This window comes from Chaetomium tenue (assembly GCF_020726465.1).
Source record: "Chaetomium tenue strain MPI-SDFR-AT-0079 chromosome Unknown F5144scaffold_4, whole genome shotgun sequence".
NCBI lineage: Eukaryota > Fungi > Ascomycota > Sordariomycetes > Sordariales > Chaetomiaceae > Chaetomium > Chaetomium tenue.
Genome location: NW_027117332.1, coordinates 2,912,464 through 2,931,204, shown reverse-complemented (window position 1 = coordinate 2,931,204; position 18,741 = coordinate 2,912,464). Strand labels below are relative to the sequence as shown.

General features: G+C 57.1%; 8 protein-coding genes across 8 annotated transcripts; 4 read left to right on the top strand and 4 right to left on the bottom strand.

The window, feature by feature from the left end:
- Window positions 1–709: 709 nt before the first annotated feature.
- On the bottom strand, window positions 710–1,987 carry F5144DRAFT_548224 (uncharacterized protein; the record flags this gene model as incomplete). The annotated part of the gene is made up of 1 exon (XM_066787515.1): window positions 710–1,987. The coding sequence occupies one exon, from the start codon at window positions 1,985–1,987 to the stop codon at window positions 710–712; it is 1,278 nt and encodes a 425-aa protein (XP_066643369.1).
- A 751-nt stretch (window positions 1,988–2,738) lies between these two features.
- F5144DRAFT_573383 (uncharacterized protein) lies at window positions 2,739–4,272 on the top strand. The gene is made up of 2 exons (XM_066788963.1): window positions 2,739–2,985; window positions 3,041–4,272. Exons 1-2 carry the CDS (start codon window positions 2,874–2,876, stop codon window positions 4,150–4,152), a joined length of 1,224 nt encoding a protein of 407 aa, XP_066643368.1. The 5' UTR covers window positions 2,739–2,873; the 3' UTR covers window positions 4,153–4,272.
- On the bottom strand, window positions 4,273–4,948 carry F5144DRAFT_573381 (uncharacterized protein). The gene is made up of 2 exons (XM_066788962.1): window positions 4,564–4,948; window positions 4,273–4,493 (listed from the first exon to the last, which is right to left on the bottom strand). The coding sequence occupies exons 1-2, from the start codon at window positions 4,782–4,784 to the stop codon at window positions 4,469–4,471; spliced, it is 246 nt and encodes an 81-aa protein (XP_066643367.1). The 5' UTR covers window positions 4,785–4,948; the 3' UTR covers window positions 4,273–4,468.
- A 163-nt stretch (window positions 4,949–5,111) lies between these two features.
- On the top strand, window positions 5,112–5,931 carry F5144DRAFT_573379 (HIT-like domain-containing protein). Its single transcript, XM_066788961.1, has one exon. It carries the CDS (start codon window positions 5,264–5,266, stop codon window positions 5,906–5,908), a length of 645 nt encoding a protein of 214 aa, XP_066643366.1. The 5' UTR covers window positions 5,112–5,263; the 3' UTR covers window positions 5,909–5,931.
- F5144DRAFT_649848 (Aldo/keto reductase-like protein) lies at window positions 5,920–7,193 on the bottom strand (the record flags this gene model as incomplete). Its single annotated transcript, XM_066792982.1, has 3 exons — window positions 5,920–6,547; window positions 6,613–7,096; window positions 7,171–7,193. The coding sequence occupies 3 exons, from the start codon at window positions 7,191–7,193 to the stop codon at window positions 6,158–6,160; spliced, it is 897 nt and encodes a 298-aa protein (XP_066643365.1). The 3' UTR covers window positions 5,920–6,157.
- A 518-nt stretch (window positions 7,194–7,711) lies between these two features.
- F5144DRAFT_573372 (Chs5p-Arf1p-binding proteins-domain-containing protein) lies at window positions 7,712–10,706 on the bottom strand. The gene is made up of 6 exons (XM_066788960.1): window positions 10,383–10,706; window positions 10,196–10,322; window positions 10,009–10,139; window positions 9,677–9,957; window positions 8,570–9,618; window positions 7,712–8,513 (listed from the first exon to the last, which is right to left on the bottom strand). The coding sequence occupies exons 1-6, from the start codon at window positions 10,403–10,405 to the stop codon at window positions 7,971–7,973; spliced, it is 2,154 nt and encodes a 717-aa protein (XP_066643364.1). The 5' UTR covers window positions 10,406–10,706; the 3' UTR covers window positions 7,712–7,970.
- A 29-nt stretch (window positions 10,707–10,735) lies between these two features.
- On the top strand, window positions 10,736–17,339 carry F5144DRAFT_245837 (histone transcription regulator 3). Its single transcript, XM_066783398.1, has 3 exons — window positions 10,736–10,947; window positions 11,007–11,081; window positions 11,138–17,339. Exons 1-3 carry the CDS (start codon window positions 10,945–10,947, stop codon window positions 17,201–17,203), a joined length of 6,144 nt encoding a protein of 2,047 aa, XP_066643363.1. The 5' UTR covers window positions 10,736–10,944; the 3' UTR covers window positions 17,204–17,339.
- A 570-nt stretch (window positions 17,340–17,909) lies between these two features.
- F5144DRAFT_602971 (ubiquitin-conjugating enzyme/RWD-like protein) lies at window positions 17,910–18,579 on the top strand (the record flags this gene model as incomplete). Its single annotated transcript, XM_066791253.1, has 2 exons — window positions 17,910–17,939; window positions 18,022–18,579. The coding sequence occupies 2 exons, from the start codon at window positions 17,910–17,912 to the stop codon at window positions 18,577–18,579; spliced, it is 588 nt and encodes a 195-aa protein (XP_066643362.1).
- Between the last annotated feature and the right edge of the window lie 162 nt (window positions 18,580–18,741).

Genomic DNA, 18,741 nt, shown 5'->3' with positions numbered 1-18,741 from the left:
AACCATGGGATCGCCGCTCTGCGCAAGCGCCAGGCGCCAGCCAGGTGTGCTCGCCAGCAATTCCCATTACTCGGGGCTGGACTCCGATGGCCAATGCCATAACTAAACTCAAAGAAATAAGGCACACGTGGGTTCGGACAGGCCGACAAAGCACTCTTGGTAGCGCCAGATTTAGAATCAGAATCCCGGCCCGGGGCTCACTCTTTGTGTGCTTCATGTTCCTTGTTGCTCGACGGCCCCGAGCGTAGAGTTTGAGATCTTTGACAAGGTGCGCGTCTTCCCGCAGCCACAGCCGCAGGCCATCGAGGTTCATGGCGGCCGCAGGGCCGTGACTGGGCCTGTAACTCGGAAACTCAAGTGCCGGAAACAAGGTGGGACGAAGAGGTGAGCCTTGGAGGCCGCTGTGCCGCTGGCCGCTACCGCTGGCTTTCGGGCTGGCCAGTGGGGATTCAGGTCAATGGGAGGTGGGGGATTTTCCCAAGGGGATTGAAGTAGACAGCAGTAAGTAGAGACAACCAAGATCTCTACATGCTAGAGAATGGCGTATGTCAAATTATTCGCTATTGAAGATTACCGCCTGAGATCCGCCATTTGCAGCACATCATTTTTGACGCCCAACGCCCACAGCTAAGGTAGAAACAAAATAAATCCCCGGGTATAAGCCGTCATGCACTTCTCTATCCTTCCTGTACAATTTTCCAAGCATTCATCACGTATAACTGTACCTCTGGTCCAATTGACCATGTCCGTATTGGGGTTGCCCTGGTGGCCTCTTGGCGTAGTCGGCCGGGTTGTAGGGCACATATTGAGGCGGCTGCGGCGGCCGGGTGGGCGCCTTCTTGTCGTCCTGGTGCTCCTCAGCGGTCTCCCTGTGAGGGGCAAGCGGCGCCGGGAAACCTTTGCTGTCCAGGCCAGGGCTTGGGGCTCCTGAGGACCCTGAGATGGGTCGTGAACCCGGCGTCGTCCACTGCCCGCCAACCGATGGGTTCGGGCTTGTGTTGGACGAGTGGACTGGGTCAACAAATGATTCTCGGTTGCTGTGAGGGGGCGATGGCCGGAACGCCTGAGGTGGTGATTGCCGGTCGGATTGCAGGTTAGGGGACGTATAATAGAAGTCGCCGGGCATCTCGATGGGGGCTTGTGCTGGTGGACTTGCTTGTCCTGCATGCCCAGCTGGGAGCTCCTGGGCACCCTCCTGCATCCCGTACGTGGTGCCACCTTGCGAACCAGAGGTGCTAGGCCGCTGGTATCCCGCATATGACGACTGCACCCGGGGAACCTGATATGGAATGGGCGGTGACCCCAATGGGGGCGAACCGCTGACGGATGGCGAATACCGGAGGCTGGTGGGAGACGGCAGTGGTGATTTGAGCTGGCTGCTTCGGTCGGCTGGGTTGATCGTCCTGAGCTTTCCGTCCTCAATCATAGCCTGAAGCACACCAGCATCTAGCAGCTCTGCCTTCTTGATAATGCGCTTGACCATCTCGCCGCCGGCTTTTCTCAGCTGTGACTTGACAAAACTGAGCACTGTGATGTTGCACTTGATTTCGATATCCTCTCTCAGGTACAGACCGTCCGATGGCGCGCCAAGCCCCTTTAACCCAATCTCCGGCACTTCGGGCGCCTCAACACCAGGTTGGTTGCCGGCAATGCGATACTTGTTTCGGAGGTCAACACTCATGGGCGCATAAATATGAGTCTGCAGGCCCCACGGCATGTCATGGAAGCAGCCATTGAACTGAATTGTCGAGGCGCCCACCTTCCCGATCCCGGGGACAAGTTGGATGCGTTCTGTGATTTCATACCAGGTGGAGTAGTACTCGTCTGTCTCGGCATTGTGTGGCGCGGGAATGGGCTTGTGTCCGATAACGAGCGGGTTTAATGTGATGACCTCGGAATGTGAGTGGAGGATGTCGATGGCCAACTGGCGAGGGATGAAGCCCGGGATGGGCGTAATCACGGTGAAGGTGTCTTTTTTCCGCAACATGGCGAATGCAATCGTTGACGCTGGGGAGCGCGCGAGCGGGGACGTGTCTCAATGTGATGATGCGGGGCGAGATGACGCGCGTTGTCGATATTGATAACTAAAATGTCTTCGTAGTCCAGAGATGTCGAAGGATCAATCACAATCTGTTGGATGTTACAGCGATGGAGGGCTAACAATGATCTGAAAGAAATCGGGAGCGAAGAACAGGGGAAGACTGAGATCTTTATTGGGGGCGCAGCTGCGGTAAAATGGACGGCCTTGGTAGCCCTCCCCAAGCCGCTTGTTGGTCGTTGCTCGGAACCGTCACCAGCCGCGCAACAAGGACTGAGTCGCCAAGGACTGAAAACAATCAAGCACCATCCACACCAGCCCTTTGTCAGGGTCTCGATGACGTGAGACGGAACTAACCTCGAGGGTCGGGCTTGGTTTACCGCCAGCCGATGTAACTCAAAAAATAGTCAATGATCATCCCCAATGAGACGAAGTATGAAGTGGTGCTCCTATTTTACGACGATAGATGAATGCCGTTAACTCAGATCCCTACGACTAGGAAATGCACGCCAAGTGACAAGCACATGAAGGATGGAACCCAAGCTGGCACCTCAGACATGAGAGTGAGTGCCAAGCCGACGCTTCAAGGCCCCACAGCCTAGATCTCCCCGCCAGCCACGTGCGAATTGTGCCTTAGTTGACACGGAGCCACGGACCCAGTATGCGGACTGAGAAGCTGCCCCACCAACGAACCCCGCCGTCCTGGAATTTCATCACATTCAACAAACTTAAGCACAGCAATCCGCATCCATCCAACACATAACAATCATCAACCAATAATTAACAGGCATCACTCGTGAACGCCGAACAACTATCGCAAATACCGCTTATCCAAATGGATTCAGCTTCAGCTTCAGCTTCGGCCCCGGCTTCGGCTTCGGCTCCAGTGACTGGCCCAGATGGGAAGACAGAGCAACCTACTGTGGTTGTTTGCATCGGAATGGCGGGTATGTTAACTAGCTATTTTTCGTTCCCGTTTCTCCCACTCACGTCGTACTCCAGGAGCGGGCAAGACAACATTCATGCAGCGGATTAGTTCCCATCAGTTTGCGAAGAAAGAGCCTCCGTATCTCGTCAACCTCGACCCAGCTGTCGCCAACTCTCCGTATCCGTGCAACATTGATATTCGGGACTCGGTAAACTACAAGAAGGTCATGGAGGAGTACAACCTGGGACCAAATGGAGGTATCATGACGTCACTCAACCTCTTTGCGACCAAAGTAGATCAGTTCATCGGTCTTCTCGAGAAGAGGGCAACACCGGACCCAGAGAACCCGAGTCGGAAACCCGTTAAGCATATTCTGGTTGATACTCCAGGGCAGATCGAAGCCTTTGTGTGGTCAGCCTCGGGGACCATCTTTCTCGATTCCCTCGCGTCGTCGTTCCCAACGGTTATCGCCTACATCGTCGATACCCCGCGTATAACTTCCACATCGACATTCATGAGCAACATGCTCTACGCCTGCAGTATTCTGTACAAGACGAAGCTGCCAATGATCATCGTGTTTAATAAAACCGATGTAGAGGACGCGTCGTTCGCGAAAGAGTGGATGACCGACTTTGACGCGTTCCAGGCAGCCCTAGACAAGGAGCAGGGCAATAACGCCTTCAGTGGAGAGGACGGCGTCGGAAGCGGATACATGGGCAGCCTCATCAACAGCATGAGCCTCGTGTTGGAAGAGTTCTACAGCCATCTCAGCGTGGTTAACGTCAGCGCGATCCAAGGCACTGGGATCGACGACTTCTTTAATGCCGTTAAGGATAAGACGGACGAGTTCAAGCGCGACTACCAGCCTGAGCTCGACCGGAGGCGGGAGCAGAGGGAATCCGACAAGAAGAAGCAGAGGGAGAAAGAGCTGGACAAGATGATGGCCGGCATGGCTATGGACGGCAGGGCTTCGACACGTGCTACAGCAAGCAACACCCCGGGCGACATCGAAATCGACGAGAAGGATGTAGAACCGCTCAGCCCAGACGAGGAAAGCGAAGACGAGCATGACGACGAGGAGGATCGAGAGGGCCTTCAGGCGAGATACGAGGCTTCAATGTTGCAGCAGGAAGACTCCGTCGGCGCGGATGCAAGCTTTGCGAAGTATCTCCACACACAGAAGTAGTAATGGCAGTTGGGCCCAAAGGTGTTTCTTGTATTGTTAAAGATTGGCATCAGCATTATGGCGTTTGGGTGATACCAGCATTAGGTAGATAGGGTTCTATTTAGACAAAAATGGACAAGAAATTGCATTTCCTGTCACGTGCTTCTCAAATTACCAAAAAGCCATCTTCAGGAAGCGTTGTCCCTGCCCTGCTTTGGTGTCGGCATATCCAGAGCCATTCTTAACCGACGAGTCGAGGACAAAGGGTTACGGATATGTATAATCCGAGCCTCCTGAGGGAAACCATCCGTCCCGTGGCCTTCGCAAATCTATCCCATTATCGCGCTTCGAACTGCACCATTCTATAGTAACCGTCAGTAATGACTCGCCACCCGAGAAGTCCGGGCGAGCGAGCGAGCGAAGCCCTCTTACCTCTTTGTCCGTTCCTTGTACAGCACGCGCGCGCCGCACTTTTGGCAGCGGATCCCTGTGCCTTTCTCTAGCGGAACCCGTGACGAGCAGTCGCCGCAGATGTAGTGCATCGTGCCGCCGCCCTCGCTGGCGTAGTCGCGCGCCGCGGGGGCGCTGGATGAGCCGCCGACGCCGGTCGACGAGCCGGAGCCGGTGGGGACTTGGTACTCCTCGCGAGACATGATGTGATCGTTTCGGGTTGAATTAAATGGTTGTTCGATAGGTTTGCGGAGTGCGCGGGTTTGATAGAGCGTGTCGTGGTGCGAGGTGGTTTGATTGAAGCTTGATGTGTTGAGGAATGCTGGATGACCGCGTCTGGCTTGTGAGGGGCGGCTACAAGTAGACAAAGCAAGGCGACAGAAAAAGTAGCGGTGGCGAGTGGCAGAATGGGTCAATGCGGGCTGCGCAGTGGTCACGTCACGTGGGTCGTGGCCTTGGCTCGGGGGGCCTGGGCCGAGGTCTGTCCCGGCAGGCAAAGCCAATCGATGCCGGAAGAGCTTAAGCGCCCTGGGTTTCAAGACAACCTTCCGCATAGAATATAAACACACCACAACAAACAAACTCCTTCAGATTCGGAGTTTTGCATTTAAGCTTCATGATAATTCCAATTTTTAATTAATTTAAAACAATAATCTACAAAACCCCCAAAAACCCACCCACCATGGCACCCAAAAGCTACAACGCCTCGCACCCACCCATCCCATCCTCCACCTTCGACCCCAACCAACGGTCACACACCCACCACAACCACACCGAAGCCGACTGCCCCTTCTGCCACATCTCCGCCGTCTTCCGCCCCTACAACCCGGCCAACCCACCACCCCCCTCCTCCGCCCTCCTCAACCCGGAACTCACCTCCCCGCAAGCCTCCGCCTTCGTCGTCCTCTCCACCCCCCACCTCGTCGCCTTCCTCGACATCATGCCGCTCTCGGTCGGCCACGTGCTCCTCTGCCCGCGCCCCCACCGCCCCAAGCTCACCGACGTGTCCCCCGCCGAGTCCGCCGAGCTCGGCCGCTACCTGCGCATCCTCTCCGCGGCGGTCGTGCGCGCGACGGGGGTGGCGGACTGGAATGTGGTGCAGAATAATGGCGCCGCGGCGGCGCAGGTCGTGCCGCATATGCATTTTCATGTGATTCCAAGGCCGGAGTTAAGGGATAAGCGGAGTGAGCGGTTTACGGCGACCATGTTTGGGCGCGGGCAGAGGGATGAGCTGGATGAGGAGGAGGCGGTGGAGTTGGCGGAAAGGGTGAGGAGGGCGGTGGCGGAGATTATGTGGGGGGATGGGGAGGGCGGCGCGAAGTTGTAGGGTTGATTAATTGATGGATGGGGGAGGGGAGGGTGTTGTTTATTGGGGTGGGGGTTTTTTAATGCTGCTGCTGCTGTGTTACATGTGTCAAGGAGTGAGGAGGTCTGCATGGCCGGCGGGGATTGGGGCCTGCGCCGCGATGGGTTGGTGTGTCACAACGCCGGTGGTAAGTCTGGTTGGGTTGAATTCTTTTTTTGGTGGCTTTTATTTTTGGGCTGTCTAACTTCTCCAAGACTCTTTCGAGTCCCATTACTCGTCATCGCCAAAGAACACCTTGATCGGCAGCCACGCGTCACCGCACACCTTGAACCGATCCGGAATGCCGTCGATCTTGGCCACCTCCTCGTCCGTCAAGTCCCACCCGTCCAGGTCGAAGTTGGCCTTGACGCGGTCCGGGTTGACGCTCTTGGGCAGCACGCTCCAGCCCTTCTTCACACCCCACATCAGCAGCACCTGCTGCACACTGCGGTTCTTCGCCTTGGCGATCGCGGCAATCGTCTCGTTCTTGTACAGCGGCGAGTCGCTGCTGCCGAGGGGCGAGTACCCGGAGCAGTGGATGCCCTTCTCGGCGCAATAGGCGATGAGCTTGGGGGACGGGTTGCCGGGGTGGAGCTCGATCTGGTTGACGGCCGGGACGATCTAGTTACAACGAGTCAGCAAACAGTCCGCGCAAAATGGCCAACCACCAGAACGGCACCACATACCTTGCAGCTCGGGTCGTTCAACAACCGCTCCAGGTTCTTGATACCAAAATTGCTAACACCCAGGTTGCGGATCTTGCCCGTGTCCATCAGTTTCTGCATCTCGCGCCATGTGTCGACAAAGTCCCAGTCGGGGTAGTGCTTCTTGAGATCCTCGGGGGTGCTGCTCGACGGCCAGTGCATGAGGTACAGGTCGAGGTAATCCACGCCCAAGTTCTCGAGCGAGCGCCGGAGCGCCTCAGGGGCCCGCTTGTGCCAGGGGTTGTCGAGCTTGGTGGTCAGGAAGATCTCCTCGCGCGGCACGCCTGATGCGCGGATGCCCTCGCCGACCTCCTTCTCGTTGCCGTAGGCGAAGGCCGTGTCGATGTGCCGGTAGCCGGACCGCAGGGCGGCTTCAACCGCCTTGCCGACCTCGCCGGGCTGGGACTGCCATGTCCCCAGGCCGATGGCTGGGATGGTCTTGCCCGTGTTGAGCGTGAAGGTCTTCCTGAAAGGGGGTGTTAGTATGTTTAAGTGGGATGGGAGGGGATGGTAGAGGCTGGGAGCTAGGGAGCTGCTTACGAGGTGTTCTTAGTCTCGGCCATTGTGATATCTTTGGATGTATGTACGACACGGGCGATGTGCTGCTGCTCAAACACGCAAAACTAGAGAGGGGTTCAAAGACAGGACGCGGCTTTATTCACAAGCTCGACCAACTGAAACGCGGGGTAAAACTTCACCCGATATTCGAAGTGCTTCGATTCTCAAGTTCTGATGACGTTATGTGTATTCCCCCCCCGCGCCCTGTCCTTGCCTGTCTCGCCTCTTGTGGGATAAAAAGTCCACTTGGTTTCGGTGTCAAGCGGGGCTATTCGCCCAAAGATGCGCGATCCCGACCCGAAGACCCGGCGCCACGGTCCGGCGTCATGCGGTTTGATGCGGTTGGGGCGCTTGGAGGGCCGGAATTCCCACAAGTGTGGACCTACCGCCTTGGTTGCGCCGCCGAGGCCGCCTCTCTCGGTGACTCGGGAACGAGATTCTTGTCTCCGATGGCTGCGCGTTAGCTTCCCCGCTCAAATGGTACGCAATCACTTCGTACTGCCCCTGAAAGGCCGTTTGTACGACGTCGGTCACTCGTCACAATGCCATCCCGAGGTCTCGAGGAAAGGGATGCAAACGATAGATATGCCATCTTGTCCATCATGCCAAGACGGAATCATTGTCATGGCCACGTCCGATTAAACTATCGACTAGCAATCACAAGACCACCGCACAGCACTCCTTTCCCAGCCAGCTTTACTCCCAAGAATGACAGACGCAAAAGCCATGTTCCCATCTCACCTCCTCCTTCTCCACCTCCCTATTGCCAGCTACTCCGGCCACTAACCGTCAGTCCCACTGCTCCTGAATGTGGCGCAGAGCGCCGCATAATGATGGGTCAAGTCGAGCACATTCTGCGGCAGATTGGTAGCTTGGATGATGCTCCTGATCTTGACGGCGCCCTCGTCTTCGATCAGCATGCGCACCGTGTGCAGCAGCTCGGGTGAGAACTCGCTGTACCACCTGTACTGCCACGTCACCAGTCTTATGGTGGCGGCAACGGTGTCGCGTGTGCTACCCTTGGTCTTCTCGAATACCTTGAGGATGCCCGCCAGCGCCTTGGGACTGAAACGCTGGGCGAGGCAGGCACGGTAGGCCTCGACCGCCTCGTCGACGTGCTGCAGACGCTCGGCCAGCGACCCCAGGATCTCCCACTCCTCGGCTGACTTCTTGTATTGCATGCTCTGCGCGCGGTACTGGGCCATCTGTGTGCGCCAGATGGTGTAAACGCGCAAGTCCTCGTAAAGCACCATGAACAGGCTGTCAAGCCAGCGTTCACAGAGGCGCTTGTTGTTAAGACGCGAGAAGTGGTCTTCTTTAGAGCCCTGCACAGATTGTTAGTGATATGAGCATAGTCAGCAGGAGCACGATAATAGCTTACACTGTCGTCACCCTTCTTGACCTCGTCCGGGTCGACGGCGCTCGAAGGCCTCTCGATGTCTTCGGCCCTGTTGCCAGGAGCGAGCGTCTGGGCAGCGGACTCGCTGTCTGCTTCTTGTTCACCTTCCTCCCCTTCTCCTTCATTCTTCCCCTTCTCCTTCCCCTTGTCCACTCCCTCGGCACCCTCCTTCTCCTCATCGCCTCCAGCCTCGGAAGCTGCACCATTTATGGTAGGATCCGGGGTCCCGCGGAGGGCATCGGTACTGGCATTGCGATTCTTAGGGTAGCTGGTCGACTCCTGCTTCTCACGGTACTCGTCCTCCATCACAAATACGTTGCTCCGGATCTTCAACAGCTGATCCCAGCCAATCTTGGCTGTCATTTCGGTCAAGATGCTGTATGCATGCTTGAAGGTCCCACGGTAGGCGGCTGCGCGGAGATTCAACAGGCTCGGGTCCACCTGCTCGGAGTAGCGGGACTCGGGTTCGCTGTCGATTTCATCCAACCTGGTTTCTTGAAGCGTAGGCAGATGAATGTCTCTTGGTTCCGGCATGATGGGCGCGTCCTTATCCTGGTAGGTGAACATGGGACATGAGTTGAGCGTGGTGAGGGCGTTTTCCCAGTCCTCCATGGTCACATACACCTCGGCTAACCTAGCCCACGTCCCAAACTCACTGGGGGCGGCAATGGTGCTTCGGTCCGCACAGCCAAGGGACATCCGGAGTCTCTCGTCTTTTTGGTCGGGGGTCGCGGCGGTTTTGGCCTTTTTAAGCAAGAACTCGGCCTGGGTGTCCAGCATAACATAATCCATCGGCGACTGTTTCAGAGCGTCGTGAAGGATGCGTATCCCCTGAACCTCTTCGTTGCCCATAAACAAGACCTTGGACAGCAGAGATGCCACCTCGACGTTTTCTGTCCTCAATTTCTCAAACAGGTTGATCCCCGAGGTATATCTGCCGGTAGTGTGAAAGTATCGGAGTAGACCCGCCGTGAGGTGGTTTGAGACCACGTTCGGGACCTGCACGATAGAGTCGGATCCCAGCTGCCATCCTACGCGCGTGCGGTTAGCCGATCCGTAGCGGCAACAGGGTGGTCCCGGATCTCTTACCCCGAAAGAACAAATGCTCGGCCGCGCTGAGGAAGCGATGCTCGGTCTCGGTATTGGTTACGGGGTTGAACCGCCTCACACCCATAATCTTTCGAATGGTGTCGCCCGTTCCGTCGTCGGCATACGAGTATGCGCGCAGCACACTGCACAAGTATGTCTCAAGCCAGAGCTCGTCGGTGGCCTTGCGCTTCTCGCCTCGTTCGTCGATGCAGAAGCTCTCTACGGATCCAGGGAATGGCGCGTGCACACGCATGTCGACGCGTGAGAAGGCATTGTAGCAGCTAGAACTGAGTTAGCGCCTGGAACCGCACCCACAAGACAGACCCAATTACCAGTATGTGCCTTCGAGGGTCTTGGTGGTGGCGGATGGACCGAATTCCTTGTAGGCTAGTGTGTTGATGTATGCGGCGAGACTCGCTGACGAAGAGGCATCGACGCCAGTGACATGGTGATAAACGCCTGTCTAAACACCTAAAAGTCAGCGGTGGGACGGGGAATCGAAGTGGGCTGAAGACTGACGTGTTTCCCTCCACTTCTCAGCGGCTGCTTAATCAGGTGCACAAGGTCGGGAGGGCCAAGCTCGCGCAACGAGGCCAATGAGTCGGTACGGGCATCAATTGCTTCATGAAGCACCTCCTCCGTCAACCTACGCGAAGACACATCAGTTTAAGTCCACCTTGTGCGGGCGATCGCGGGGGGCACGGACTCGGGCACTGCTGGCGCAACCATGGCGACAAAACAGCTGCCGTGGTTCTAGACCGCAATGCGCTAGCTGAAAGCTCGATAGTTAAGCTCAATTCGAATAGTTGTTCGTTGGTCCAGAAGACAGAATAGGGGCGAGCAAAGTCCGAAGCCGCTACTGCTGGCTGAATATGTCTGGGTCGCCCTCGTCGTCGTGTCGTCCAAGTCCCCTGCCCTTTCAATGTCTCGGGGCGGTTTTGGCTGGCTTGCTTGCTTGTCTGGGGGGTATGGGCAGCTTCCCAGCTAGTCCAAGGTTGTTGCGCGGTTGTGCTTGGCGGCCAGGGCGGGCACTGAATGGCATTTGCAGAAAAGACAGCCCAGTTGAAGGAGCTCGGGCCACATAACGTCAACTTCTCAAACCATAGGACTTGGCTCTGGCTTGGCAGTCGCGTCTCCCGCGACCATTCTTAATGATGCGGGTTGAATGAAGGAGTCTGGAGAAGTTGTGGCACTGACCACTGCAATGCTGCAACTGCCATTCTCCAACAACCACACAACTATATGATACTTTGACAGCTCGCGACAAGATGGTGATTAGAGATCTAACCCACTGCATTTGCTTTCCTGTCGCTAATTGATTCATCCACAGGCCGCCTTCTCGGCCATCAACGTCGAACCGGAAGAGAACATCGACGAGGAGGTTGACACAACGAAGGACCTCCAAGTATGATGCGCTTGTGCTGAAGTAACTGCTCTGGCTGGTTCTAATTTATCTCCAAGGTCGACGATGCCCTCAAACTCTTCCAAAACGCCCTCAAACTCCATGCGCAAGGCCCTCAGTCCTTCGACCAGGCTGCCGACGCCTACGATGCGCTCTTCGAATCCGAGATCTTCAAATACCCGGAAAGCAAGACAGATTACGAACGCTTCGGAGCAGGACAAGATGGCACCCTCGCTACGGAACCTGTTTTCGCCCAAGGCCTCCCTCCTGTCGGCGCAGACGTAGACGGGATTGGCAGCAGTCTCCCCCAGGCACTCTACTTGTCTCACAAAAACCACGGTCAATTCGTCATCGACCGTATCAAACACAAGGTCCGAAAATCCACGAAGAAAAAAGTACCACTTCTCAAAGACGCCGGAGTGCAAAAGGACGCTCAAAGGGCTTTGGACGACTTTTGCGTAGCCCTTGATCGTGACCCCTCGGACGCCGAACTGTGGAGGAAAGCTGCTCGGGTTGCCGCATTTCTAAAGAGCGCTCGGATCAATCGCTATAGCCTCGAAGCCGCCATCGAGTTGGAGGATGACCCGGCTGTGGAGGAAGTCGATCCGCCGTCGCTGGCCGAGGGATTTGCCGGCGAGCAGCTCAAACAACAACTGCAGGTCCTGGGCGACGACATGGCGTTGACCCACCCGATCATGAACCCCTTCGTGCACCGGGAGATGCCCCCGTATTTGGCCCGGTTTATGGACCCCATGCCGTTCCTGCCGAACCCCACCAAAAGGTTAGCTGTTAAGGAACTGCGCGATACAGAAATTGAGACCACCCGCTCCGTCCTCCCGATTTCGATTCCATCCTGGTCTGAACTTGGCGCTGCCATTGTACGTTTCGTTGCAAAGGAGGGGCTTGCGGGTCAGGGTGTCCTAATCCAGCTACCCGATACGGACGAGCAAGAAGACGTCCAGATGGAAGTTGACATGCAACTACAGCCGGAGGAGCCTTCCCCGCAGTCAGGTACCCCGGACGAAGTGGCGGAGGCGGAAGAAGTGGTTGCAGAGCAGCCGAGCGAGGAAGCAATGGTGGAAGAACCAACGTCTGCCCCAGCGCCCGAATCCAGCCCGACGGACGAGCAGGCATCCAAGGACCCGAATAATTCCTCATCGACGAGGAAACGCTCTCAGTCAGCAGCCGGAATCCCCGACGCTCTTGAAGACGATGCTGCAGATGTGAAGAGGAGTAAGCGGACCAGACGGCGAGATACAGCTGTGGAAGAAGTCATGGACTCGGCCACCTTCCTCGCGAGCCAGCTCCAGCCGCTGCAAGCTGCCGACCAAAACCTGTTTCAGACCACCAAAAATCTTCTGGAGAACCTTGGGGTAACAGACCAGGTAACCCTCGGGAGAATTGCCGAGGTGCTCGACTCGTGTGCCGCCGACGACCGGACGGGCAAAATCCAAAATCAGGCCACGGTTGACCTCTGCCATTCGATAACACATTTTGACGAAGATACAGGCGCCGTATTGTTAAGCAAGAGGGAGCTACCTCAGCTTAGCCTTTCTGCCTTCCTGGAGCATGCAAAGACCGGGTCCCAGCGGGCCCAGGAGGCGTCAGCGTTTGACGATTCTCGGGGCTTGAGAAGCTTTGTGGAAAACGTCAACCAAGGCTGGAATACCATACACGACATCGCCTACAAATATGTGAAAGCGCTGGTTAAGACTTACACCGAGTACAAATGGCCAGACCAGTTGAGGACGGCCGTAATAGACGTCACTGGCCGCCTTGAGGGGAGCATCTATGACAGTTTCGCCTATGAAATCGAATTATCTCCAAAGGACGTACAAGGCGAAACAATTAGCGAGCTCGCAGGCCTCGCCCAGACGCTTTTTGAGCTCCACCTCGATGTCTACGATCACATCACGGATCCTAACGGCACCGCGGATCAAGAGGCGAAACTGGAAGCGAAATGTCGAGTGGACAGGTGGGCGGATATGGCTGGCGAGGTCATCAGACTTCGAACCCTGGAACCGGACGATCCCATTACGCTCCGCTTTCTCTGGGCATCCGTAGCCTCAACCACGATGGCAAAAGGCACACCAAGGGATCATGTCCTGAACTGCTGGCATAGTCTGCGTGACTTCCTTTCGGGGTCCGCTGCGACGGAAGTCAACCTCGCCAACAACACTACCATGCCGGAGATATCAACGGCTGCCGCGGAACGCGAAATATCCAAGCTGACAACGATGGATTTCTTTCTGGGTCTGTTCCAGGAAGATAATGGCAACCCAGTGGCCGTCGTGGAAAGTCTGGAGCCTGTCCTTAACCCGGAGGGCGTTTACATCACCATACCCGCTACCCTCAAACAAGCTGACGCTGGCGGTGATGCTCCCAGTGATAAGCCGGGGAAGCTGCCTATCGCAGAGTGCGCCAGCCAGGAGCTGACAGACCTGTGGAAGTTCCTCAAAAGCAGCAACACGGAGCTGCGACTGCTGCTGTGGTCAAGACTAGGCGAGGCTTACGGGAAGATTCAGTATACCACGAAGCAGTTCTCCTGCTTCCTTCGAAGTATCGAGACTGTCATATCGGATCTTGAGAGTGACGACTACCTTCACTCCCCTGATGAACCGAGGAGAAACCAGTTCATGAGTCTGCTCAAAGCCCTCGACGATCTGATCATCCAGTCACTGCACCTGGCCTTGAATGACAACAGTTCGTTTGACATCATGGATGATGATCACTTGAGGTCCAGCATGTCTGCTCTTGCCAAAGTCAGCTGCATGTTACATGTAGCCGCCATGTTTGAAGACGAGACGCGGATTGGCATGAAGCCTGCACCAGCGAGCACTTCGGACCTGAGATCCTTCCTCAACAAGCTCCAGGAGATGCAAGTGCGGACTTGGTCCCTTCAATATACCATGCTTAAGGTCGGGCTAAACCAACATCCCGAGCTCTTCCCGAAACCCGAAAACGACCTCGCCGATTACTTGGCTGCGGTGCACCAAGTGTTGGGTCTTCGCAAGTGCTGCAAGTCATCCAACAAGATCTTCCTCAAAATGATGCGCGTGGAGCTCCTTAAGCAGAAGAACATCGATAACTGGGAAGACTACCTTGGCCAGGTACTCTACGATCTGCACGGCTTGAAGCTCGGGGTAGGAATCTGGGAGGTGCAAGACCACGGCTGCGAACCTGAGAACCTGGAGAAACGCCAGGCACTACAGTTAGTCGGCAAGGTCACCATGCTGGCGAACAGAATGTCGATGAAGGACTTGCTCAAATCTGACCTCAAAACAACCATCGAACGCATGCAACAAGCGATTGGATCTGCCAAGTCGAGCCCCCAAATGGCTCACAACCTCCGCAACTATTCCGAGTATCTTAAAGCGCCGATACACCCATTGCATCTCTACCAAGCCTTGACCGGGAGTGTAGATCTGGACGCTGTCACAATCAACACCCCCGAGAGCGCGCCGGCCAAGCAGGGCTGGTTCTTCCTTCTCGGGATGATTGCCCTGACCAAGTTCAAAGGCGTCGACTTGAATCGCCGACAAACGCCGGGGGCTACCGACGACCTGCGTATCGGTGCCACCTTCTTGCGGCTGCAACTCCAATACACACCGGACCGTTGGGATGCCTGGTTTCGCCTGGCCGAGTGTTTTGACTACGAGTTGGACGAGTCAGTCCTGTGGACTGCCGACAAAATGAACAAGGAACGCGCCGAGCTTGTGAAATTCCAGCGGAATGCCATCCACAGCTACATCATGGCGCTGTCCCACTCATACGCGTGGGCGTCGGACCCTGCGGTTCTCACATCGTTAGAGGACGATGAAGAAGCGCTGTACGACATGTTCCACGAGTTTGGGATGCGCATGTACTCGTCAAGCCGCAGCCCATTTGCCATGGAACCCTTCCAGCATGCCGAGCAGAATAGGTTTTTCATCGAGGTGGAAGGGGCGGGCACATACAAGAGGATCGTGCACAACGAGATGGCAGACTACCAAGTCTGGAAGTTTGCAGCTCACCTTTTCCGGAAGGCGATGGTGGGGAAACCCAAAGATTGGAAGAACCCCTACATGGTTGCCAAGTGTCTCTGGAAGATGTACCAGAAGCCGCCCGAGGAACTCGACGAGAAGAACCGACTGCGCCGTCCGACCGTCCAGGCCGTCATCGACGCACTGGAGAAGACGATCGAAATCGTCTCATCGCTACCGAAACCCCGGCATGGTCAGGATCCCATTTTAGAACCGCACTACAAAATCGTGTCGGTCGTTCACAAGCTGGTCATGCGGGGCGACTTGGAGATCCAAATGGCCGCAAACGTCCTACAACACCAACCATACGCGCCAGACCGTGGGCAGGAGATATCCGTTGTCAACGCCGAGGATTGGGAAGCGTACGTGGTGCGGTGCTTGAAGTACCTGCGCGATAAAGACAAGTCCAACTGGCAACACCGCATCATCATGCGCCATGCGCGCATCCTGTTCGACGAAGATACCGACCCCAGCGATAACGAAAGTTCCGCTGCTGCTAAGGCCGCTTTCAACGTCCTACGGGAAAGCATGTTCACCAAGACCATGGTAATGAACGTATGGAAATGCGACGCTGAGCGGCCGGGCCGCCATCACGTCTACACGGAGCAGTACATCCGGTATATGGTCCGGGTACTCGACGTCATGAAAGACCGCGTCAGCCTAGAAGCCGTACTTCGCCGCATCCGCAAAAAGGGCGCTGATTTCTACCATTTCAACGAACTGTGGCAGTTTGGCGTTCTGGCCTATGTCAAGCTCCTCCGTCGGACCTTTGAGGTGCCTCTCACGGAAGAGGATGCCTTCAAAACTCTCAGCCAGGAGGAGTTCGACGCGGTGGGCGAAAAAATAACCGCTTGGTCAACCACCCCCGCAGCAGAGGACAACGCCGCCCTCACGGCCATGAAAGAGGCCGTCGAAATCAAGAAACTCAACTCCAACCTGATGAAGGCCGGCCCCATCGACGACCTCATCACAGACTGCTATTCGGCCATCTACCTGCACGTCAAACCCGACCTCCTCGACGCCGACCAACAGAAACTACCCCACCACCCCCCCGGCGACCCCGAATCCAAACCCGACAACAACAACAACACCCCCAAATCCACCAGCCTCCTCCTCCACACCCTCATCACCCGCGACAAAGACAAGGACATGACCCCCTCCGCCCTAAGCTCCCTACGCGCCAACTCGGAACAACCCGACCGCGACAAATCAGAGCGCCACTCCCTCGCGGGCGACGCCCCGCCGCGGCCCGGCCGTGCGGGCGGCGGCATCCGCCGCCCCAACATCCTGCGCAAGGCGGAACAGGCCGTGCAGGCTGTGCTGCGCGCCGCCGAGGTGCCGCCGCGGTCGGCGGGTGGCGCGACGAACGGGGCTGCGGGGGGTGGGAAGACGAGGTCTAGGATGGGCAGTGTGTCGAGCGCGCGGGCGGGTGGGCGCGTTGTTGGGGAGGGGAGTGGGGAGGAGAGTGGGGAGGAGGAAGAAGAGGAGGAGGAGGGGGATGTGGAGATGAAGGATGTGGGTGATGATGCTGGGGGCGGTGGTGGTGGTGGTGTGGTGGGGGCTGGGGCGCGGAGGGCAACGGTGCGTGGTGGGGGTGGTGGTGCGGAAGAGGGCAGTGATGTCTCGAGCCCGCCCGGTAGTGTGCATGACTCGGCGGACGATGAGAGTGACCTCAGTGATGTGCCGGCGGACTATGAGGACGATATCCCGCCGTCACTGTTGTTCCCCAATTTGAGGCGGAGTGTGGATGCTGGGACGGTGAAGGGGGCGGCGGGTGGGGATAGTACGGAGGAGGAGAGTGAGGGGGAGGAGGGGGAAGAGCATGAGCATGAAGGTGAAGGTGAGGGCGAAGGTGAGGGTGAGGGTGAAATGGAAGTCGAGCAGGGCGGGCAGGAGGAAGAAGGGGGAATCGGCGAGGAACATGGCGGCGAGGATGAGATTGGGGACGATGACGAGACTGAAGAAGAGCATGAGGAGGGCGACGACGGGCAGGAAGAGGGTGATGGGCCTGCGCTGCCAGAGCCGGTAATGGAAGATGCCGATGCCACGGAGGAGGAAGATGAAGAGGGTGAAGGGGAGGAGGAGGAGGCGGAGGAGGAGTAGGTTTGGGGTTGGGGGAAATTGAACCGAACACAGACGTTTTTATTGTTTCAGGGAGATGGGTTTGTTCTCAGCCTCCATCGCGAGATGGTTTGAGGCCTGCGGAGTTGCAAGGACAGGCTACCACTAGACTCTAAGGGGTGAGGCGTTGCGGTATCCATGGAAGAAACATGCTCTTAGGATTTGACAACCGCGGGGCCTACTTTGTTTTACATCCACACAATATGAGTGACATGCCCCCCCCCTCCCGCAAACTTGGCACCGCCTCCCTCCCATGGCGGAACCAAGATGGCGGGACCAAGATAGCGGAACCATCTTCGATTGTCAGCTCACGGGCCCAGGGCCGGAGCTTACCATTGGCAGCCCACCCCGCGCGTTCCCTCACCCACAAGCTCAACCCCACCTTCCAGGCTCCTCCCTCCATGAGCTTGTTCGCTTTATTGACTGCCTTGCATCAAGCGGCCTCCGTCAACACCGATTGATGGGTATTTCCTCCCAACTCTCACCCACAACCCCAACTACCACTTTTTTTTTTTTTTTTTCCCCTGAATTCTCAACACGACCATTTCACTCACCGCTTCCCACCTCGCCGTCTAGCACCACCCACCGGTTGACCTCCATCTGGCCCCGCCATAACCAACAACTTCACCTTTGCTTTCAGCAACATCCTAAGACACAACACGATCCACCGAGGAACAAAGATCCCAAGATGTCGTCCCAAAACAAACGCATCGCCAAAGTATGCACATCTCTCCCCCAAAACCCCCCACTACACACAACCCCATCCTAAACCATCCCACTAACCCCCACCTTTCCCGCAGGAGCTCGCCGAATGCACCACCAACCCCCCAGCCGGCATCAGCATCGCCCTCCCGGACGACTCCGACCTCCACAAATGGCACATCACGATGGACGGCCCGGAGGGCACCGTCTACTCGGGCGGCAAATTCGGCCTCGTGGTCACCCTACCCGTCGACTACCCCTTCCGGGCCCCCACCGTGACCTTCGCGACGCGCATCTACCACCCCAACGTGACCAACGACAACCTGGGCAGCATCTGCCTGGGGCCGCTCAAGGCCGAGAACTGGAAGCCGTCGACGCGCCTCGCGGGCGTGCTCGAGGCCGTGCGCGCCCTGCTCGTCGAGCCCCTGCCCGACGACCCCCTCGAGGCCCGCATCGCCGACGAGTTCCGCGCCGACCGCAAGGAGTTTGATAAGAATGCCCGCGCCTATGTCCAGCGCTACGCGAAGGGGCCGGTCCGGTTTGATGTGCCGGCCGCGGCCGGGGAGGGGGCGGATGAGAAGAAGGGGGCTGCTGCTGGTGGTGCTGGTGGTGCTGGGGCTGCTGGGACGGGGGGGAGTGGGACTGCGGGGCCGTAGAGTGGCTCGGGTGTTGCGTATTGCTTTGCTAGGTTGGTGGGGCTCATCTGGCAACTACTCGTTCGGCCGGTCATGGCGCTCACAAGGCTCCCATGGGCCACCAGGGATGCAGGCGTTGCGGAGGAGGATGTCGGGATCGCGAGGGATACACGGAGAACAATG

Bases quoted from the DNA above. Each gene is read 5' to 3' on its own strand.
- F5144DRAFT_573383 (XM_066788963.1), top strand. From the start codon at position 2,874: ATGGATTCAGCTTCAGCTTCAGCTTCGGCCCCGGCTTCGGCTTCGGCT. The intron at 2,986-3,040 runs GTATGTTAACTA...GTCGTACTCCAG, and splicing joins TGTTTGCATCGGAATGGCGG to GAGCGGGCAAGACAACATTC.
- F5144DRAFT_573381 (XM_066788962.1), bottom strand. From the start codon at position 4,784: ATGTCTCGCGAGGAGTACCAAGTCCCCACCGGCTCCGGCTCGTCGACC. The intron at 4,494-4,563 runs GTAAGAGGGCTT...CGGTTACTATAG, and splicing joins TACAAGGAACGGACAAAGAG to AATGGTGCAGTTCGAAGCGC.
- F5144DRAFT_573379 (XM_066788961.1), top strand. From the start codon at position 5,264: ATGGCACCCAAAAGCTACAACGCCTCGCACCCACCCATCCCATCCTCC.
- F5144DRAFT_573372 (XM_066788960.1), bottom strand. From the start codon at position 10,405: ATGGTTGCGCCAGCAGTGCCCGA. The intron at 10,140-10,195 runs GTCAGTCTTCAG...TTAGGTGTTTAG, and splicing joins TGAGAAGTGGAGGGAAACAC to ACAGGCGTTTATCACCATGT. The intron at 9,958-10,008 runs GTAATTGGGTCT...ACTCAGTTCTAG, and splicing joins ACCCTCGAAGGCACATACTG to CTGCTACAATGCCTTCTCAC.
- F5144DRAFT_245837 (XM_066783398.1), top strand. The intron at 11,082-11,137 runs GTATGATGCGCT...TTTATCTCCAAG, and splicing joins ACACAACGAAGGACCTCCAA to GTCGACGATGCCCTCAAACT.